This window comes from Corythoichthys intestinalis, chromosome 5 (assembly GCF_030265065.1).
Source record: "Corythoichthys intestinalis isolate RoL2023-P3 chromosome 5, ASM3026506v1, whole genome shotgun sequence".
NCBI classification, from domain to species: Eukaryota; Metazoa; Chordata; class Actinopteri; order Syngnathiformes; family Syngnathidae; genus Corythoichthys; species Corythoichthys intestinalis.
Window position 1 is genome coordinate 1,919,995 of NC_080399.1, and position 22,850 is coordinate 1,942,844.

The 22,850-nt window shown below is 35.4% G+C and overlaps 2 protein-coding genes across 5 annotated transcripts in view; both read right to left on the reverse strand.

The window, feature by feature from the left end:
• Positions 1-5,739, reverse strand: part of abcc8 (ATP-binding cassette, sub-family C (CFTR/MRP), member 8) — a 97,181-nt gene extending 91,442 nt beyond the window's left edge. The window contains exon 1 of the mRNA XM_057836461.1: positions 5,521-5,739. The gene's annotated coding sequence lies outside the window, so the exon portion shown is untranslated. The remainder of the gene's footprint in view (positions 1-5,520) is intronic.
• Positions 5,740-7,549: 1,810 nt separating this feature from the next.
• ush1c (Usher syndrome 1C) overlaps positions 7,550-22,850 on the reverse strand; it is a 72,676-nt gene continuing 57,375 nt past the window's right edge. For 3 of the 4 annotated variants that reach the window (XM_057837366.1, XM_057837365.1, XM_057837368.1), the window contains 6 exons: positions 22,554-22,607; positions 22,389-22,488; positions 20,775-20,884; positions 18,208-18,263; positions 17,991-18,089; positions 7,633-7,684 (listed from right to left, as the gene is read on the reverse strand). In XM_057837366.1, the coding sequence (XP_057693349.1) occupies positions 18,002-18,089; positions 18,208-18,263; positions 20,775-20,884; positions 22,389-22,488; positions 22,554-22,607 (408 nt within the window). In that variant the 3' untranslated portion in view covers positions 7,633-7,684; positions 17,991-18,001. Of the gene's footprint in view, positions 7,685-17,990; positions 18,090-18,207; positions 18,264-20,774; positions 20,885-22,388; positions 22,489-22,553; positions 22,608-22,850 lie in introns of all 4 variants that reach the window. The other variant, XM_057837367.1, reaches the window with a different exon arrangement.

The window sequence follows — 22,850 nt, forward strand, 5'->3', positions numbered from 1 at the left end:
CTAAAAGAAAGGATATTGATATATGATAGTTATCGCGGTATTACATAGTAATATCATACAAAACATGCTAAAAATGTGATAATTATTGTGTAAAAATGTGATTTTTGGGGGTGTAAAAATGTGATCTGATATAAAAATGTGAACATTTACCACTGAAACATTGAAGAAACTGTCTGAGGTTTGTCTTTTTATCATGATAGTTATTGTACCATTTTACATGTGTAAAAACGGGATTATTATCATGTAAGAAGTGATATCATGTAAAAACGTGAAATTATCATGTAAAATGTACTATCATGTAAAAATATGACAATTATCAGGTAAAAACATACTGTCATGTAAAAACGTGATCATGTAAAATCAATTATGTAAACATGATAAGCATCATGTAAAAAGGGATAAATATCATGTAAAAAATGATACTAAACATGACTTAGACATCATATTTAAAAAAAAAAAAAAAAAAAAAACATAATTATCATGTAAAAACATGATTCTAAATGTGAGTTATCAGAATAAAACATTATATTTATCATGTAAAAAGGTATAATTATCATGTAAAAACGTTTTCTGAGTGTAGACATGATAACTACAAACACGATATTATGTAAAAATGTGATGCTGGCATGTAAAATAATGAGGTAACGATCATGTTAAAACGTGAAATGTAAAAATGTCCTTACTATCATATAAAATGTGAAAAATTATCATGTAAAAACGTTTTTTGAGTGTAGACATGATAACTATCATGAAAATGAATATTTATCATTGAAAATTTGAAAGAGTAACCTGTCTGAGGTATCACGTTTTTACATGATAATTATCCCTTATTACATGATAATAACTATTATGTAAAAACGTGATACTAAACATGAGTTATCATATAAAAAACTATGATGTAAAAAGGTATAATTGTCATGTAAAAACGTGATATTATCATGTAAAAATGTGATGCTGTCATGTAAAATCATGAGGTAATGATCATGTTAAAACGTGAAATGTAAAAATGTCCTTATTATCATGTAAAACATGAAAAATTATCATGTAAAAACGTTTTTTTTTTTACTGTAGACATAACTATCATAAAAATGAATATTTATCATTGAAAATTTGAAAGAGGAACCTATCTGAGGTATCGCGTTTTTACATGATAATTATCCCTTATTACATTATAATAACTATCATGTAAAAACATGATACTAAACATGAGTTGTCATATAAAAAAACGGATGTAAAAAGGTATAATTGTCATGTAAAAACGTGATATTATGTAAAAATGTGATGCTATCATGTAAAATCATGAGATAACTATCATGTTAAAACGTGAAATGTAAAAACGTCCTTACTATCATGTAAAACGTGAAAAATTATCATGTAACAATATGATATTATGATGTCAAAACATAATAACAACCATGTTAGGTCATGATAATTATCATTTAAAAACATTAAAAATGTTATATTATCATGTAAAAACATAACTATCATGTAAAGACATGATAATTGGGTAAAAACGGGATATCATGTTAAAACGTGATATGTGAAAATTTCCATTATCATGTAAAAACATGAAAAAACTATCATGTGAAGATGTGATCATTGTCATGTAAAAACGTCACACTATCATTTGAAAATGTGATATTATCATGTAAAAACAATTATGTAAAAACGTAACAACTATCATGGAAAAATGTTACTATCTTGTAAAAATGTGATATTATAATTAGGGCTGTCAAACGATTAAAATTTTTAATCGAGTTAATCACAGCTTAAAAATTAATTAATCGTAATTAATCGCAATTCAAGCCATCTGTAAAATATTCCATATTTTTCTGTAAATTATTGTTGGAATGGAAAGATAAGACACATGACGGATATATACATTCAACATACGGTACTTAAGTACTGTATTTGTTTATTATAACAATAAATCAACAAGATGGCATTAACATTATTAACATTCTCTTAAAGCGATCCATGGATAGAAAGACTTGTAATTCTTAAAGGATAAATGTTAGTACAAGTTATAGAAATTTTATATTAAAACCCCTCTTAATGTTTTCGTTTTCATGAAATTTGTAAAATTTTCAATCAAAAAATAAAGTAGTAGCTCGCCATTGTTGATGTCAAAAATTACACAATGCTCATGTGGTGCTGAAACCCATAAAATCAGTTTCACAAGGGCCAGCAGAGGGCGAAAAAACACCGAAAAACACAAGTAACAAGTGGACATGACTCTGTGCTGTCATTTTAATCCGTTTGAGCGGGCCATGTGCGTTAAATGCATCAAATATTTTAACGCGATTAATCTAAAAAAATAATTACCGCCCGTTAACGCGATAATTTTGACAGCCCTAGTAAAAACATACTGTCATGTAAAGACTTTATCATGTAAAGTCAATTATGTAAACATGAGAAGCATCATGTAAAAAGGGATAAATATCATGTAAAAATTGATACTAACTATGAGTTATCATATAAAAAACAATTATCATGTAAAAACATGATTCTAAACATGAATTATTATCATTTAAAAACATGATAATGACCATTTAAAAAGGTATAATTATCATTTAAAAATGTTTTTTGGGTGTAAAGACATAACGATTATATAAAAATGAATATTTATCACCGAAAATTTGAAAGAGGAACCTGTCTGAGGTATCACGTTTTTACATGATAGTTATTATCATGTAATAAGGGATGATTATCATGTGAAAAACGTGATCCTCTTTAAAATTTTCAATGATATTCATTTTTATATGTTATCATATCTTTACACCCAAAAAACGTTTTACATGATAATTATACCTTTTTAAATGACAATTATCATGTATCATGTTTTTCCACGATAATGATCCCTTATTACATGATAATAACTATCATGTAAAAACGTGATACTAAACATGAGTTATTATATTAAAAAACTTAACCATCATGTAAAAGGGTATAATTGTCAGGTAAAAACCTGATATTATCATGTAAAAATGTGATGCTATCATGTAAAATCATGATAACAATCATGTTAAAACGTGATATGTGAAAATGTCCTTACTATCATGTAAAACGTGAAAAACTCATATAACGATGTGACATTATTGTGTAAAAACATAATAACACCCATGTTAGGTCGTGATAATTATCATTTAAAAACGTAACACTATCATTTAAAAACGTGATTTATCATTTAAAAACATAACTATCATGTAAAGACATGATAATTATCATGTAAAAACGGGATAACTATCATGTTAAAATGTGATATGTAAAAATTTCCTTTACCATGTCAAAACATGGAAAAACTATCATGTGAAGACCTGATAATTATCATGTATCATCATTTGAAAATGTGATGTGTAAAAACAATTATGTAAAAACATAATAGCTATCATGGAAAAACGATACTAACATGTAAAAATGCAATATGATGTAAAAATGGGATAACTATCATGTTAAATGTGATATGTAAAAACGTCCTATTATGTAAAAACGTGGAAAACTATCATGTAAAAAATGTGACATTATCATGTAAAATCATAATAACGATAACGTAAAGCTGTGATAATTATCATGTAAAAACTTAATATCACATTTTTAAATGAAAGTATTATCATGTAAAAACAATTAAGTAAAAACGTTATAACTTTCATGGAACAACACGATAATTATCATGCATAAACGTGATATAATAATTATCATGTAAAAATTTGATGCTACCATGTCAAAACATAACTATCATGTAGAAACGGGATAACAATCATGTAAAAATGGGATTAATATCATGTTAAAACGTGATATGTAAAAAGGTTCTCACGATCATGGAAAAATGTGATAACTAACATGTAAAAACATAATAACTATCGTTTAAAAATGTGACAATTATCATGGAAAAATGTGATATTATAATGTAAAAATGTAATAATTATCATGTAAAAATTTGATGCTACCATGTCAGAAGATAACTATCATGAGGAAACGGGATAAGAATCATGTAAAATGGGATTACTATCATGTTAAAATGTGATATGTAAAAACGTCCTTTCTATTATGTAAGAACGTCAAAAAACTATCATGTAAAAATGTGAAACTATTATGTAAAATCATTATAACGATAACATAAAGATGTGATAATTATCGTGTAAAAAATGTAATATCACATTTCTAAATGATAGCACTATCATGTAAAAACAATTATGTAAAAACGTTATAACTATCACGGAACGTGATAATTATCATGAATAAAAGTGATATTATAATGTAAAAATGTAATAATTATCATGTAAAAATGTGATGCTACCATGTCAAAACAACTATCATGTAGAAACGGGATAACAATCATGTAAAAATGGGATTACTATGTGTTGAGGTGGTTGCAGCTCAACGTTGCATTCGTAGGAAGAATTGATGGAGAATAAGTTGTCTTTTAGCCAAAACTCGGCCTATTTAATTTCCATCGACATGCGGATACATCCTCTCTCATTGCTGTCTTCACAGGCAATCCCACAAAATCAAAGTAATCACAGTCAAACACAAAGAAGTAATAAATGTAGCACTTTAGACAATTAAGTCCCATCCTGCCATCTTGTGGCGAAAAGATAATATGTCAATGATAACAAGCAATAGGAACATTATTTCAACATCAACTGAGGACACATTTATGAATACAAAACATTTCCTCCACCATTTCTCTCAACACTATGTTAAAACGTAACATGTAAAAACGTCCTTACTAGCATGGACAAATGTGATAATTAACATGTAAAAACATAATAATTATAATGTAAAAATGTGATGCTATTATTTAACAAAATGATAACTATCATGTAAAAACGTGATATGTAAAAATGTCCTTATTTTCATGTAAAAACGTAGAAGAACTATTATGTAAAAATGTAATGTACAGCATGAAGAGTAACGGCCCTAAGACGGAGCCCTGGAGGATTCCATAGTTGATGAATTTGTGTGATGATTCAAAATTATTAATGTTGACATACTGATGTCTTCCAGACAGACAGCTACGAAACCAGTCTAGCACTAGGCCTCATCCACTCTGCCTCCTATACACTGTTTTTATTAACTCAGAACATGCTTATTTGAGTTTTTTTAAAGGTTTAAAAAGTTACATACTCCCTGTTTTCTGTAAGGAGAAATACGACGCAAACATGACTTAAAGGCCACACAAAACATGACAGTTGTGCACGGGGTCAACCGAATGGCACTTTGGCGGCGACCTATAAAAACGCTAAACTACAGGCCATATAAACTGAGGTCAACATAGCTCAAGGAGCATAACTCATAAACTCGGATTGGAGGTTCAGAGGTGAAATTAAAGCCTGTTTTTTGTCGTCATTTCTATCTCAAACGTTAGCGAGCGCACGTTTTCGCTTATAAATCCGGCAATTCGTGTCATTACGGCTCATCATGCCATTTAAGCGTTATTAAATCCCTATTAATCTGCATCAAACTCATTTTCATGCACGTCACAGTGTACTAAAGCATCTAAAGAGTGTAGAAGCTCACCACTTTGTATGCTGAGATCATAGCCAGATGCTCAGCACAATAAAAATCCTTTGTTTTCAGCTGAAATGAGAAAAAAAGTCGTCTCCTCTGGTCGATCCCGTGCAAAATTTTGGGGAGCGGAAAATCGGTGTGGTTGGCGGAGCTGTCCGCGGTGCTGCAGTGGCTGGACAAAAGTCACGTACGGTATGAAGCCCGAGTATAGTGACGACTCCACTCCACTCCAATGGGTGGTTATATAAGCAGAAAATGATGCACACGGTGGCGGGCAGGCGGCCTACTTTTTCAGTGTCGTTTCGTTCTGTTACACAGCAAGCGGCCAAAAGATCTAAATCCATTAGGAACACGAGGTTGGAAACATGTTTTTGGAGCAAAGAATCTCGCGATAATAAATCAGCTTTTTCATACTATTTTTTCCGATAGTAGATAAACTTTTTCTAATTTTAGGAAATTCTATTTAGGCAATGCAAGGCAAATTTATTTGTATTGCATCATTCAATACAAAGTCATTCAAAGTGCTTTACATCACATAAAAAACAAGGGCGTAGGTTTGCATAAGGACATTAGGAGACATACTGTAACACTAGAAACTATTCAGGATGCTCAAAATGTCCCCACCAACTTTTAAGCAACCTTATTTGCATTATATAACCAGTGATATGGGTAATTGAGATTGTCTTCTCATATGTTGTAAGAATAGAATAGACCCGACCATTATTAAGTGAATTATTTTTATTATGTTCATACTTACATTTATCCCTTTTCACTTGCTGAATGTGCCGGTACATTTTGTCCCCATCATACAACATACTATCTGGTGCGCACGAGAAACAATTTGGTGTGCACTAGATAGTATCTGGGGCGCACTAGAAACTATTTTGTGCTCACAAGAAACAATCTGGTACGTATCAGATAGTATGTGGTGTGCACTAGAAACTATCTGGTGCGCACCAAATAGTATATGATGCACAGTAAAAACAATCTGGTGTGTACCAGATAGTTTCTGGTACGCACCAGGTAGTTTCTACAGTGCACCACATAGTATCCGGTGCGCACGAGAAACAATCTGGTGCGCACCAGGTAATTTCTAGTGCGCACTACATACTATCTGGTGCGCATGAGAAACGATCACCAGATTGTTTCTCATGCACACCGGCACCACATGCTATCTGGTGTGCACAAGAAACTATCTGGTGCGCATGAGAAACAATCTGGTGCGCATTAAAAACAATCTGGTGCGCATTAGAAACCATCTGGTGCGCACCAGATGGTTTCTTGTGCGCACCACATACTATCTGGTGTGCATTAGAAACTATCTGGTGCGCATTAGAAACAATGTGGTGCGCACCAGAGTTTCTAGTGCGCACCACATACTATCTGGTGTGCACGAGAAACAATCTGGTGCGTACCCGATAGTTTCTAGTGTGCACTACGTACTATCTGGTGCGTATGAGAAACTATCACCAGATTGTTTCTCGTGCACACCGGCACCACATGCTATCTGATGTGCACAAGAAACTATTGGGTGCGCATGAGAAACAATCTGGTGCGCATTAGAAACCATCTGGTGCGCACCAGATGGTTTCTTGTGCGCACCACATATTATCTGGTGTGCATTAGAAACTATCTGGTGCGCATTAGAAACAATGTGGTGCCTACCCGATACTTTCTAGTGCGAACCACATACTATCTGGCGTGCATTAGAAACTGTATGGTGCACACTAGAAACTATCTGGTGGGCACGAGAAACAATCTGGTGTGCACAAGATACAATTAAGTGATAGTAAAAGTAATTTTTTTATAGTTGAGTTCAAGATTGAAGTAAAGCTCAACTAAATCCTTTACAGTATTATCATTTTTAGCACGCCAAAACTTGGTGTCCGATGCGCGCCTGCAGTTTGTGACTTTCTGGTGCACACTAGGTATTTTCTCGTGCGCACCACGTACTATAAGGTGCACACCAGATGGTTTACATTTATTTTATTTCTGTTATTGTCCCTTCCGTAGTTGTCCAATGGATGAATTGCATGTATGCATTTGAGAAGCAAAACTGTACAACATCATATTTCTTCTCATTTTTTTTTATTCCCATAAATTTTAGTGGAGTCACTAAAACACAATGAAAATCCAATGAAGGCTTCTCCATGGCAGCGACTAGAAGAATGTTCTGTTGACAAAAAAAAAACAAAAAACACATTTCTCATTTACACTTGTGGAAAACGTGCACCGGCCAAAAAAAAAAAAAACTAACCAGAACACACATGCAAAAAAAACCTGACTTCTGAATTATTGCTAAGCTTTCAACATGCAAATGAGCTTTATAGCAGGGGCGTCAAACTCATTTTGGTTGGCGGGTCATTATTCATGGAAATGAGATCTCATGTGGGCCATTTTTCGCCAATAAGTTACATTCGCCACTCCCTCCCAGTCCAAATAGATTGGACATCTAGCGCCGTCAAATGCACTGAAATATGTGAATTTACAGTCAGCCCTCCCAGTTTGTCATTTGGACGTCTGTTGAAGCCAAAGAGTAAATATTTGGTTACTTCCTTGCAATTTTAGGATACTTACGGGTCAATTCCTGTATATTTTGGGTCATTTCCTGTTGATTTTAGGGCATTTTCCAAGCCACTTTCTGTTCATCGGCCATTTCCTGTGAATTGTGGGGCATTTCTAGGATACGTTCTGTTGATTTTTGAGTCACTTCTTGTACATTTTAAATCATTTCAAGTTGATTTTTGGGCCTTTCTAAGTTACGTCCTGTTGATTTTGGGTCACTTCCTGTACATTTTGGGGTCTCTCAGCTACATTTTCTGTGCATTTACGATCATTTCATGTTGATTATAGGGCATTCCCGGGCCACTTCCTTTTCTTTGGTCACTTCCTGTTGATTTTGGGGCATTTCCGAGTCACTTCCAGTTAATCTTAGGTCACTTCATATTAGTTTTAAGGTATCTCAGTGTCATTTCATGTACATTTTGGATCATTTCCTGTTGATTTTAGGACATTTCCCAAGCCACTTCATTTTCATTGGTCAATTAATGGGGATTTGGGGGCATTTTTAGGATACTTTCTGTTAATCTTGGGTCACTTCCTATTAGTTTTGGGGTATCTCAGTGTCATTTCATGTACATTTTGGATCATTTCCTGTTGATTTTAGGGCATTTCCGGGCCACTTTCTTTCGTCACTTCCTGTTGACTTTGGGGCATTTCCAAATCACTTCGAGTTAATCCTGGGTCACTTTCTGTGAGTTTTGGGGTAACTCAGTGTCATTTCATGTACATTTTGGATCATTTCCTGTTGATTTTAGGGCATTTCCCAAGCCACTTCCTTTTCTTTGGTCACTTCCTGTTGATTTTGGGGCATTTCCAAGTCACTTCCAGTTAATCTTGGGTCACTTCCTATTAGTTTTGGGTATCTCAGTGTCATTTCATGTACATTTTGGATCATCTCCTGTTGATTTTAGGGCAATTCCCAAGCCACTTCCTTTTCTCTGGTCACTTCCAGTTGATTTTGGTGCATTTCCGAGTCACTTCCAGTTACTCCTGGGTCACTTTCTATGAGTTTTGGGGGTATCTCAGTGTCATTTCATGTACATTTTGGATCATCTCCTGTTGATTTTAGGGCCTTTCCCAAGCCACTCCCTTTTCAATGGTCACTTCCTGTTGATTTTGGGGCATTTCCGAGTCACTTCCAGTTAATCTTGGGTCACTTTCTATGAGTTTTGGGGTATCTCAGTGCCATTTCATGTACATTTTGGATCATTTCCTGTTAATTTTAGGGCATTTCCGGGCCACTTCATTTTCTTTAGTCAATTCCTATTGATTTTGGGGCATTTCCGAGGAACTTCCGGTTAAACTTGGGTCACTTTCTATGAGTTTTGGGGTATCTCAGTGTCATTTCATGTACATTTTGGATCATCTCCTGTTGATTTTAGAGCATTTCCCAAGCCACTTCCTTTTCTATGGTCACTTCCAGTTGATTGTGGTGCATTTCCGAGTCACTTCCAGTTAATCTTGGGTCACTTCTTATTAGTTTTGGGGTATCTCAGTGTCGTTTCATGCACATTTTGGATCATTTCCTGTTAATTTTAGGGCATTTCCCAAGCCACTTCATTTTCATTGGTCAATTAATGGGGATTTGGGGGCATTTCTAGGATACTTTCTGTTCATTTTGAGTCGCTTCCTGTACATTTCGAATCATTTCCTGTTGATTTTTGCGCCTTTCTAAGTTACTTCCTGTTAATTTTGGGTCACTTCCTGTACATTTTGGAGTATCTCAGGATCATATTCTGTACATTTTGGATCATTTCATGTTGATTTTAGACAATTTCCGAGCCACTTCCTTTTCTTTGGTCACTTCCTGTTGATTTTGGGGCATTTCCGAGTCACTTCCAGTTAATCTTGGGTCGCTTCCTATTAGTTTTGGGGTATCTCAGTGTCATTTCATGTACATTGTGGATCATTTCCTGTTGATTTTAGGGCATTTCCCAAGCCACTTCATTTTCATTGGTCACTTAATGTGGATTTTGGGGCATTTCTAGGATACTTTCTGTTGATTTTGGGTCACTTCCAGTACATTTTGAATCATTTCCTGTTGATTTTTGGGCCTTTCTAAGTGACTTCCTGTTGAATCTGGCTCACTTCCTGTGCAATTTGGGGTATCTCAGTGTCATTTCTTGTACATTTTAGATAATCTCCTGTTGATTTTAGGGTATTTCCTGGCCCCCTTCCTGTTCTTTGGCACTTCCTGTTGATTTTGGGGCATTCCCGAGTCACTTCCAGGTAATCTTGGGTCGCTTCCTATTAGTTTTTGGGGTATCTGAGTGTCACTTCCTGTACATTTGTGATCATTTCCTGTTGATTTTAGGGCATTTCCAGGCCACTTTGTTCATTTGTTATTTTGTGTTGAATTTGGGGCCTTCCGATTGATTTTGGGTCACTTCCTGTAGATTTTGGATCATTTCATGTTGACTTCAGGGATTTTCTGGACCACTTCCTGTTCTTTGGTCATTTCCTTTTGATTCTGTGTAAACTCTTGTACATTTTGGATCATTTCCTGTATATTTTGGGGTATCTCGGTGTCACTTCCTGTACATTGGAGATCATTTCCTGTTGATTTTAGGGATTTTCCGGGCCACTTCCTGCTTATGACTCACTTCCTGCTGATTTTAGGACATTTCTGGGCCACTTCTTGTTCATGGGTCACTTCCTATTGATTTTGAGGCATTTCCGAGTCACTTCCAAGTTATCTTGGGTCACCCTCTAATAGTTTTGGGGTATCTCAGTGTCATTTCATGTACATTTTGGATCATTTCCTGTGGACTTTAGGGCATTTTCCAAGCCACTTCATTTTCATTGGTCACCTGTACATTTTGGGGTATGTCAATGTAACTTTCAGTACATTTTAGATCATTTTCTGTTGATTTTAGGGCATTTCTGAGCCACTTCCTGTTAATTTTAGGTCACTTTCTATTGGTTTCGAGGTATCTCAGTGTCACTTTCTATATAATTTGGATAATTTCCTGTTGATTTTAGAGCATTTACGGGCCACTTCCCGTTGATTATGGGTCACGTCACTTCCTGTACATTTTGAATCATTTCCTGTTTGTTTTGGGGGCATTTTTAGGTCACTTCTTTGTTTTTTTAAATTAAAAAAAAATATATTTTTTAATAATTCTGTTTCACTTCTTTGTTATGCTGCCATTGACACTGCTACACGCCCACTCCTTTCCAACCGGGAGGGGTGCGAATGAAGGAAAGTGTAATAGTTCACAAATCTCTTGTTTTATAGTGCCGTTGTCAAAATAAAAGCATGTGATTCTGTCTGTGCAGTTCCAATGAGGTACAACGTGCCCGTCAGACAGAACAGCACCCAATTGGACCCCACGGTGTGCCGCACGTTTGACACCCCCGCTTTAGACGACACCTGTGCATAGTACTAGTGCCACTCAATCACTTCAATGACAAGGCATGCTAGAAGATGTCAGGACATCAATCACAACAACTGCTAAAGGCTGGCAAGGAATCCCGCGTGGCCCTTTCTCAACGTCCCTGACCTCCGGGACACGTGTCAAAGTGTATAAAAAGCACACAGGATGCTTGTTTTCTTCCTCCTAATTGACGGTCATATTTGCTTAATTTGTTCGCTGCCATTGACGACTCTAAAAGTCCAATTGGACACAGCCGACTACGATTTCGGTGACATTTTGTTGATTAAACATGGCAGAAATGCAGCCAGACAATTGAACAGTCCCCTTAAAAAAAAGTCCAGTGTCAATGTTTTTAATGTTGCTGATATGCTAAAGAAAATTAGCATCATGCTAACACTCAAAATATTGAAAATTTGGGTCATAATTATTACAAAGACTTAGGCTTATGCTCTTTGGACACCAACTAAAACCAATTATAGCAACCTCTACTACTCTGTTACTGTCAGTGCTTCTCTACAAAGTGCCACACTGCCTCCTAGTGGCCAAAGTTGGCACAATTGAAAAAAAATGGGGAAAATTCTACAAGCTAGGAGCAATTTTAACATTTTTTTAATTGTATAGCTACAAAAAAGCCCTTAATTATGAGTTATTATTAAAAAAATTTTGATAATTTTGCAGCCTTGCAAAAAAAAAAAAAAAAACGTAACAAAATGGCTCAGTGGCACCCCCTTGAATTTTTCAAAAATGCCTCTCCTATTAGGTTTTTTCAACGTAGAGCAATGAAATTTGGGTAGTCGATACCTTGCGCAAAACTGCTCCAAAAAGTCTCTTCCACCCATATTCCAAACCCAACAAGAAATCGGGAATTTTGGATCGAATTTGAAATTTTTATCGATTTACAGGGTGCACGTTTGGGACATTGTCGCCAAGGGAGTTAGTTGGATCCTCCTAAAAATGGGTGAGACTGTTCATAAGACATATGAGATCTAAAGTTATGAAAATGGTGGGTTTTCATAAATGGGCCCGACCTGGGCGGGGTGCAAAAGTCGGCCTTTTTTTTTGGCAACATGCCAAATTCAGTAAACGACCAAGAACTTTCTAGTCCAAGGTTCAGTCTTTTTCATATCTGGCATATATATATATGTGAGGTATCCCAGCCTGACAACAACTGCATTTTATTATTTCCCATTAGGCCTGGTGCCCTCTGCTGGGAACTGGAAACTTCCCATGCTTGTGGAGAGTCGTACCCTGAGGGGTCTTGAAAGGATCATTTGCATCAACCCTAAAGCGCCAACTAGTGGCAACAGAAACTCACTCATTTTACTTATACATGTTAAGTTCTCTTCAGGTTGATCATTGTAGTTACAAGATATTTTATTATACTACATTTTCAAGCCCATATCCACATGTCTGTTGCCGTGACGACCCTTTGTTCAGCATTAAAAGAAGGTAGATTTCTTCAGGGACTTAGGCAGCTTTTAGAGCCATGAAATTTGGCACATTTGGTCGAATTGCCCCAATTAGGAGATTAATTTTGGATTTGAATAAGGACGTGGCTGCACACCTCAGTAGCGCCTAATTTTTTTGTAGGACCCTCTTCAATAGGGGTTTTTCCTCCTAGGTGTGTGAATGTATTTCTAATCCCCCCAAAAAAGAGGTACGTTTCAAGCATGTTAGGTTCTCATGAGATGATGAGTGGGGGACGACATGCTACTACCCTGAGTTGCGTGACGTCCGAGTTGCCCCAAACTGCGAGGGCCCGTTCAGTCCTACTGGCAGTTGTAGTTTCTGTTTTTTATTATGGCAAATAAAACTTGCCAGTTTGGGGGCCGAAACATGCTTGAAAACTCACCAAAATTTGCACATACATACAGCTTGGCATAAATTTTGATAATTTTGCAACCTTGCGAAAAAAGAACAAAATGGCTCAGTGGCGCCCCTTGAAATTTTCAAAAAGGCCTCTCCTATTTAGTTTTTTCAAAATAGAGCGATGAAATTTAGGGAGTCGATATTAGGTATTTTGGATTTAATATGAAATTTATATTGAAATACAGGCTACCTATATGAGACATCGGTACCTAGGAAGTTAGTTGGATCCGTGTCAAAATTTGTGAGACTGTTCATGACATATGACATTTTAAGTTTTCAAAATAGTGAATTTTCATTCACGTGCCTGACCGAGGCGAGGTGCTAAAGTTTGCCATTTTTTGGGGGCAAGATGCCAAATTCAGTAAACGACCAAGAACTCCCTGATCCAAAGTTCAGTCTTTTTCATATCTGGCATGTATCCCAGCCTAAACACGACTGCATTGAAATATTATCCATTAGGCGTGGCATCCCCAGCTGGGAAGAGGAAACGCCCTGTCTTTGTCTGTTGCCGTGACGACCCTTTGTTCCATTAAACAACCCTTTGTGCCATTAAAAAGGAAGTAGATTTCATAGATCCTCATTTTTTAAATTTTTTTTTTCATACCGTTTGAGGCTCAGCTCAGTTAATTTAATTTTTTATGTTCCTTATCCGATTGCTCTATTGTTCGAACTAATGGTTTATCGATTAATCGACTGATAAAATAATCGATAGCTGCAGCCCTAATTGTGTGTCAGCTTTTAAAAATATTATCTTCTTTTAATAATAACGAATTTATATACTGCGTGAGGTCATCACTATAAATTAAAAGCAGAATGTCTACAAAACCGCCAACAAAAATTTTTACAGCATAAACAAAGCACAAACAATTGAAGCCATTTTTAATCAAAAATGTGAGCTTGTTGACCTCAGACTGACCTATATAAGGACTGGAAATATCCCAAAACTGATACCAGCACAAACGATTGACATCATTTTTATATGAATTTGCGTCTGATGGGAGGGCCAACTTCACTGAGGTGAAAAATGGTAATTAGAGCATCCCGATCGATCGGGTCCGATCACATCATTTTCAAAGTATCGGAATCGGCAAAAAAATATCGGACATGCCTATTTTTAATATATATGTATTTTTTAATTAAATCGTTTTCTAATTGTATTTAACGTTACAGAAAAAATGTCTTACATTCATCCAGTGTCTTTAGTTTTGACTTAATGTAGGGCTATCAAAATGTATTGTGTAAACGGTGGTAATTATTTATTTGTTTTTTAATTAATCACGGTAAAATATTTAATGCAATTAACGCATGCGCTGCACGACCCACTCACGCATTGTCGCGTTCAATCTATAATGCCACCGTTTTACCTATATATAGAGCTAACAGGCAGCGTAAAATGAGTAGAGAGAATTTTGGCAGTCTTTGGAGCCTCTTTCTAATTGGCTAAAGCCTTAAAATCCCTCTCTCAACAATTAGAAATATCGTGGGAAGCAATGTGGGGAAGAACGAGTGGTTGATCTTTTCCTTAACACCCTGTGTTACTTCCCAACGCAGAGAAGATATATCAATTGGTGCCACTACGCACAGTCATGGTTGCACTTCCCATCATGCATTTGGGCAGAACAGTTAAATGGCTACAGTATCATTTACTGAAAGCTCAACAAATACACTAGATGGCAATATTTAGTCACAATATACAAAGTCACATTTATCCCTTAAGAATTACAAGTCTTTCTATCCGTGGATCCCTCTCACAGAAAGAATGTTAATAATGTAAATGCCATCTTGAGGATTTATTGTCATAATAAACAAATACAGTACTTATGTACTGTATTTTGAATGTATATATTCGTCCGAGTTGTATTCATTTTTTTCTTAATGCATTGCCAAAATGTATATGATCGGGAAAAATTATCGGGAATGATTGGAATTGAATCGGGAGCAAAAAAAAGCAATCGGATCGGGAGCAAAGAAAACATGATCGGAATAACCCTAGTGACGACCCTTTGTTCCATTAAACAACCCTTTGTGCCTTTAAAAGGAAGTAGATTTCTTCAGGGACTCAACTTATAAAGCCATGAAATTTGGCACACTTGGTCAAATTGGCCCAATTAGAAGATTTATTTTGGTTTTGAATAAGGGCGTGGCTGCACAGCTGAGTAGCTCCTCCTTTTCTGTAGGACCCTCTTCAATAGGGGTTTTTCCACCTAGGTGTGTGAATATTTCTAATCCCCCAAAAAAGAGGTGCGTTTAAAGCATGTTAAGTTCTCATGAGATGCTTCAAGGGGGACGATCTGACATCACCCTGACCTGCGTGCCACGTATAATATGATATATACTGAGAAGTAGAGATGTCCCGATCGATCGGGTCCGATCACGTCATTTTCAAAGTATCGGAATCGGCAAAAAAATATCGGCCATGCCTTTTTTTAATATATATATATACAGTGGTACCTCTACATACGATCGCTTCGACACACGAACTTTTCGACATCCGACGTAAAATTTGACTCGCCATTTGTTTCTACATCCGACGACATGCTCGAAATACGACGACAATGGCAGCACCGCAGACGAATGCACGGCGGATTTTCTTGTGTGACAAATCAACACTGGTTTCAGAAAAGGTTGGTACAGGTGGTGAAACAAGGAAAAAGTTGACGCTTACCTTCTAAATGAAGATGCAAATGACAGAAAAATATGAGCGTAAGGTGGGCATCCGTGAAATGGCTCAACAATACATCTCCACGGTCCTCCTCCGACCATCGTTCGCCAGTCTTTATAAAATAAGCTGACAATTCTTATTGTGGTAACATCTCCAGAGAAATCGCCAACTTCGCCACGTTTTTATCATTTATTTCACAACTTATTCAAAACAAAAACACCTTCTGTCTGCCGCAATTGACGGTGTTAAGAAAACATTCAAAGTGAAAGTGAAACTCAAGCTCACCGGTCTGTCTCTGGCACGTGAGCCCCGCGGTGCGTTCAGGGTCAGCAAAAAACGTCCGCCACATTAGAACCCGATTCGTTACATTAATACAGGAATTATTATTATTATTATTATTATTATTATTCCGATTTTGATTTATAATTTATTTGTTTTGCTATGTGTAATTGCCATTTGTAATAGTACCAGCAGTATTTTTTAAGGATTTAGTGAAGGTTTTTGGGCTGTGGAACGAATTAATGGAATTATAATGTATTCCTATGGGAAAATCCTGCTCGACATACGACCATTTCGACTTACAAACAAGGTCCTGGAACGGATTAACTTCGTATGTAGAGGTACCACTGTATATTTTAATTAAATCGTTTTCTAATTGTATTTAACGTTACAGACATAATATGTTAAACTCATCCAGAGTCTTTAGTTTAGGCTTAAGGTAGGGTTATCAAATTTATCCCGATAACGGCGGTAATTAATTTTTTCAAAAATGTATCACATTAAAATATTTAACGCAATTAATGCATGCGCTGCACGATCCACTCACGCATTGTCGCGCTCAATCTGTAATGACGCTTTTTACCTATATAGAGAGATAAAAGGCAGCGTAAAATGAGTAGAGTGAATTATGGCAGCCTTTGAGCCCTTTTTTAATTGGCTAAAGCCTTACAATCCCTCTTCCCACAATTAGAAATATCATGGGAAGCAATGTGGGGAAGCAAAGTAGGAATTGATCTTTTTCTGAAACACCTTATGTTATTTCCCAACGCAGACAAGACATATCAATTGGTAGCACTACGCACAGTCATGGTTCCACTTTCCATCATGCATTTGGGCATGGATTCAGTTTCATTTACTGAAGCTCAACAAATACACTAGATGGCAATATTTAGTCACAATATACAAAGTCACAAGTCTTTCTATCTGTGGATCCCTCTCACAGAAAGAATGTTAATAATGTAAATGCCATCTTGAGGATTTATTGTCATAATAAACAAATACAGTACTTATGTACTATATGTTGAATGTATATATTCGTCCGAGTTTTATTCATTTTTTTCTTAATGCATTGCCAAAATGTATATGATCGGGAAAAATTATTGGGAATGATTGGAATTGAATCGGGAGCACAAAAAAAAGCAATCAAATCGGGAAATATCGAGATCGGCAGATACTCAAACTAAAACGATTGGGATTGGATCGGGAGCAAAAAAACATGATTGGAACAACCCTATTTAGCAGTATGTTTGTCATTGTGTGTCAGCTTTTATAAATATTATATACTTATCTCCACATGGCAAAGACCAGAAGTAATTTCTCCCGAAATTGCAGTTTCTAGTATTCTTATAATAATTACGAATTTATATACTGCGTGAGGTCATCACTATAAATTAAAAGCAGAATGTCTATAAAACCGCCAACAAAAATTTTTACAGCACAAACAAAGCACAAACGCTTGAAGCCATTTTTAATAAAAAATGGGAGCTGGTTGACCTCAGACTGACCTATATAAAGACTATAAATATCCCAAAACTGATACCAGCACAAACGACTGACATCATTTTTATATGAATTTGCGTCTGATGGGAGGGCCAACTTCACTGAGGTGAAAAATGGTAATATTTGTTTTTTGGGTCAGAACGCCCATCCCTAATTTGGGCGCGATCGGCCGTCAATGGCAGCCAAGGTCACAGACAAGTCAAGAGCCACTCTGCGGTTGGAAGAGTTACCGGATGGAGGCTTAGGGCTGCAGCAGGTAGCCGTGCCTGTACAGTGTTGCGCTGCTGCCTTTTCTGTTCACACTGGGACTGACTGATGCTGACTTTGCGCTGCACACACATGTGCAAACACAACACAAACCATCATATTCTAAGCCTAATTGACATACGTACTACACGCTAAAGTATAACACGCTGCAAAAAAAAGTGTTGAAAAGGGAGAGCTTACACTTCATCTTCGTAATGTTTCGGCGGCGACACTGCAATCACAACATCGATCCAGTCCTGTGAAGTCAATGCATGTCACATGACCACAAGTAGCATCACACCATCTTAGATTAGATCACTACCGTAATTTTCCGACTATAAGCCGCTACGTTTTTCCCTCATTTTGAATCCTGTGGCTTATTTGTTGATTTATTTGGCTTAATAGGTAACACTTTATATGACAGCGTCGTCATAAAACTGCCGTAATGAATGCTTATGACAGATATCATTAAGTGTCATCCGGCAAATTATGTCACTAACTCCACTTTTAAATCCATTCAAAAGTGAGACAATCTGTTATAAGCATTCGTGAATGTTCATGACAGTGTCATGACATAATTACAACAGTCTTAGGGCACCACTGTCAAATGTGTTACCAAAATACCATAACTAGCAATTAATGAAACAAGTGGAACAGTAACTGAATAAATAATTAGCACAGAACATGAATTTTGATTGTTATTTACATCTGTAGCGCTGCAAAGCATTCTAGAAGGCATGTTTGATGACAACATTGTTGACAACAGAGGTTGACTGTCTCCTACAGGGGAGCATTGATGGAAAAATGAATCTTCTTGAAGCAATGAAGCTCTGCAGCCAATTGGTTCAAAGCTTCATGGTGGTTCATTTTGCCACCTGACAGTCTTATGATGCCTCTGTCAAATGACGTTTTACCAAATACCATAACTAGCAATTAATGAAACAACTGGAAAAGCAACTGAAGAAAAAAATTAGCACAGAACTATGATTGTTATTTACATCTGTAGCGCTGCAATGCATGCTAGGAGGCAAGTCGGATGACAACAATGTTGACAGCAGAGGTTGACTGTCTCCTCCAAGGGAGTAGTAATGGCCAAATGAAGCTTCTTGAAGCAATGAATGGTGGTTCATTTGGTCAAATACCATAACTAGCAATTAATTGAACAATTGGATGAGTAACTGAAAAAATAATTAGCACAGAACATCAATTTTGATTGTTATTTACATCTGCAGTGCTGCAATGCATGCTAGGAGGAATGTTTGATGACAACAATGTTGACAGCAGAGGTTGACTGTCTCCTCTAAGGGAGTAGTAATGGCCAAATGAAGCTTCTTGAAGCAATGAATGGTGGTTCATTTGGTCAAATACCATAACTAGCAATTAATGAAACAACTGGAAGAGCAACTGAAGAAAAAATTAGCACAGAACTATGATTGTTATTTACATCTGTAGCGCTGTAATGCATGCTAGAAGGCATGTTGGACGACAACAATGTTGACAGCAGAAGTTGACTGTCTCCTCCAAGGGAGTATTAATGGCCAAATGAAGCATCTTGAAGCAATGAATGGTGGTTCATTTGGTCAAATACCATAACTAGCAATTAATGAAACAAATGGAACAGTAACTGAATAAATAATTAGCACAGAACATGAATTTTGATTGTTATTTACATCTATCATGCTGCAATGCATGCTAGGAGGCATGTTGGATGACAACAATGTTGACAGCAGAGGTTGACTGTCTGCTCCAAGGGAGTAGTAATGGCCAAATGAAGCTTCTTGAAGCAATGAATGGTGGTTCATTTGGTCAAATACCATAACTAGCAATTAATGAAACAACTGGAAGAGCAACTGAAGAAAAAATTAGCACAGAACTATGATTGTTATTTACATCTGTAGCGCTGTAATGCATGCTAGGAGGCATGATGGACGACAACAATGTTGACAGCAGAAGTTGACTGTCTCCTCCAAAGGAGTAGTAATGGCCAAATGAAGCTTCTTGAAGCAATGAATGGTGGTTCATTTGGTCAAATACCATAACTAGCAATTAATGAAACAAATGGAACAGTAACTGAAAAAATAATTAGCACAGAACATGAATTTTGATTGTTATTTACATCTATCATGCTGCAATGCATGCTAGGAGGCATGTTTGATGACAACAGTGTTGACAGCAGAGCCATGATGGCCAAATGAAGCTTCTTGTAGCAATGAAGCTTTGCAGTCAATTGGTTCAAAGCTTCATGGTGGTTCATTTGGTCTTATAACAGTCTATAACAGACGCTGCTGTCAAATAAAGTGTTACCGGTTAAAATATTTTAGTGTAAATATCCCATAATACAGTGAGGACACCTACGGCTTATAGTCCAGTGTGGCTTTACTGTTTTCATGCCACATTTGGTGGGTGGCGGCTTATAATCAGGTGCCCCTTATAGTCTGAAAATTACGGTAATGTTGCACTGATACAATTTTTCCATTCAGTACGGCACCCAGCGCTATTTTCGTCAACGAACACTTTTTCCATGATGACGATGAGACGATAACGAGCCAAAAACGTGTTTTGGGAGACATGCAAACATAACTAGACGCGTGCCAGTTTTCGTCTGACGAGACGAGAACAAGACGAAAATGCGAAAATTCCATCTTGGCCAGAGGAAGAGCAAATTCTATTTTATTACCTCATTGGTTGTTAATGGCAGTGCTACGCATATCGATTGGTATCAGTGCAACAGTAGCTGGTATTCAAGGATTGAAAGAAGAAAATCATACCCCTCCGCTATTCCAGGCTCTTGCCAGGGAATTCTGCCCTTCATTGAGTGGAGCATCTAACAAGATCTTTCCATTGACGGCCATCAGCTCATCGCCTGGGACAATGCCACCTAGTATTAAAGACACAAATCAAATGCATGAGAAATTGTGTGTCTCCAGTCAATTTTGTACTAACTCTATGAATTTTTAATAAAAATGAATCATAAAATGTTTTATATTATTATTTTATATCTATAAATACAGTATATTATACGTATAATATTATATACAATAAATTTGCACACAAAAAAAAGATTAACGAGTACAATTGAAATGTATAGGAATTCAATAAATATTTATAATAGGATTTAAAAAAGAAGAAAAAATGAAAACATTTTAAAATGTAAAGTTGGCACCAAAAAAAATTCTCAATTCAAGACAAAAATACACCATAATAATTTTAAAATAATGTTTTGAATACATGCTAAATTGAGTTTTTTGTCAATTGTGTAGTAATTTAAAAATAAATGAAAAAAAATTATTATTTTTTTTAAAACAGTGTAAATACTTTAAGTTTCAATTAAAGAATTTTAGAAGCTGTAATGATAAAGAAAGTCAAAAAATTGAATATGGATTTTTCTAAAAATAATAATAATAATAAAAAATTAAAAGAAAAAATATTACAATTAAAATGAATAAAAATGTAATGTATTTTTAATGGGATTGAAGGGGGGAAAAAGAAAAATACATTTTAAAATGCAAATTGTGTACAAAGAATATCATTTTAGAATAATGGTTTGAATACATGATAAATTGAGTGTTTTATGTCAATTTTGTAAAACAGATTAAAATGTGTTTAAATACTTGAAAGTTTTAATAAAAAAAATCTGAAGTTTTAATTCAGAAGATTTTAAATATTTAAATTTAAAAACATGGACTTTTCTAAAAAAATATTTTTCTTAGATAAGGCGCATTAAAAGAATTAAAATAGTAATAAGAAGAAAATTGACACAATTAAAATAAATTTTTACAACAAATGTATTTTTTAAATAGGATTCAAGAAAACCCTCAATGAACATTTCAAAATATAAATTTTGTAATTAAATGTATAATATATATATTATAATAATGATTATAAATATATTTAGTATTATGATTATAATATATATCAAATAATATAAATCTAGGGGAAAAAAATATGTAGTATACTAATAGTAATATTGTAATAACCGTGCTTTTGTAAAAACAAACTCCAATCGAAAAAACAAAAATAAATGAAAATATTCAAATGAATTAAAAATCATTTCATGTAATTAGTTTTAATTAAAGAAGTTTAGTTTTAATTAAAAAAAAAAAAAGAAAATACAATTAAAGTGAATAAAAATTTAATGCATTTTTAATAGGATTGAGAAAAAAGCATGGATTTTTCTAAAAATAATGTAAAACAACAATAAAAATATTGATTAAAAAATTATTCAAAATGAATCATTTTTAAAAATTAAAATAATTTTTTAAAAAAAAGTAATACAATTAAAAATTGAATGTATATTGTTGATAAATTGAAGAAAATTAAAAATACATTTTAAAATGTAAATTTCTTACATGAAAAATTTAGCGGCAAAAACTAGTACTAACCGTGCTTGTCTGCAGCTCCGCCCTCGTACACGGACGACACTACTAATTTCCCCAAAGGCGAGTCGGCGCCCCCCTCCAGCGCCAAATCCAGCTGTCCCTCCTCAAGAGCGGGAAGCACCAGTGTCAGTCATCAAGTGTAAAGGGGGACGATAATCATCTAAGTACCTTTCGGATTCTCAGCAGTCTCACGTCTCTTCCGGCAATCTGCTCTGATGAGAACTAATCAGCGACAAAAGCTCATTAATGTCATTACACACTATGGCAACAACAACAACAAAAATGCTATCCTGTCACAGTATCGGTCATTTTATATCACAATATAATACGTTTGTAATTATTTGGTGAAAAACTATACAGTAATAGCTCAAGTTATGAAATGAATTGATTCCGGAGTGGCTTTCATATCATGATTATGTTTTGTATAATGAATGGTATTCGCCATGTAGAACTGCCTAAACCAGA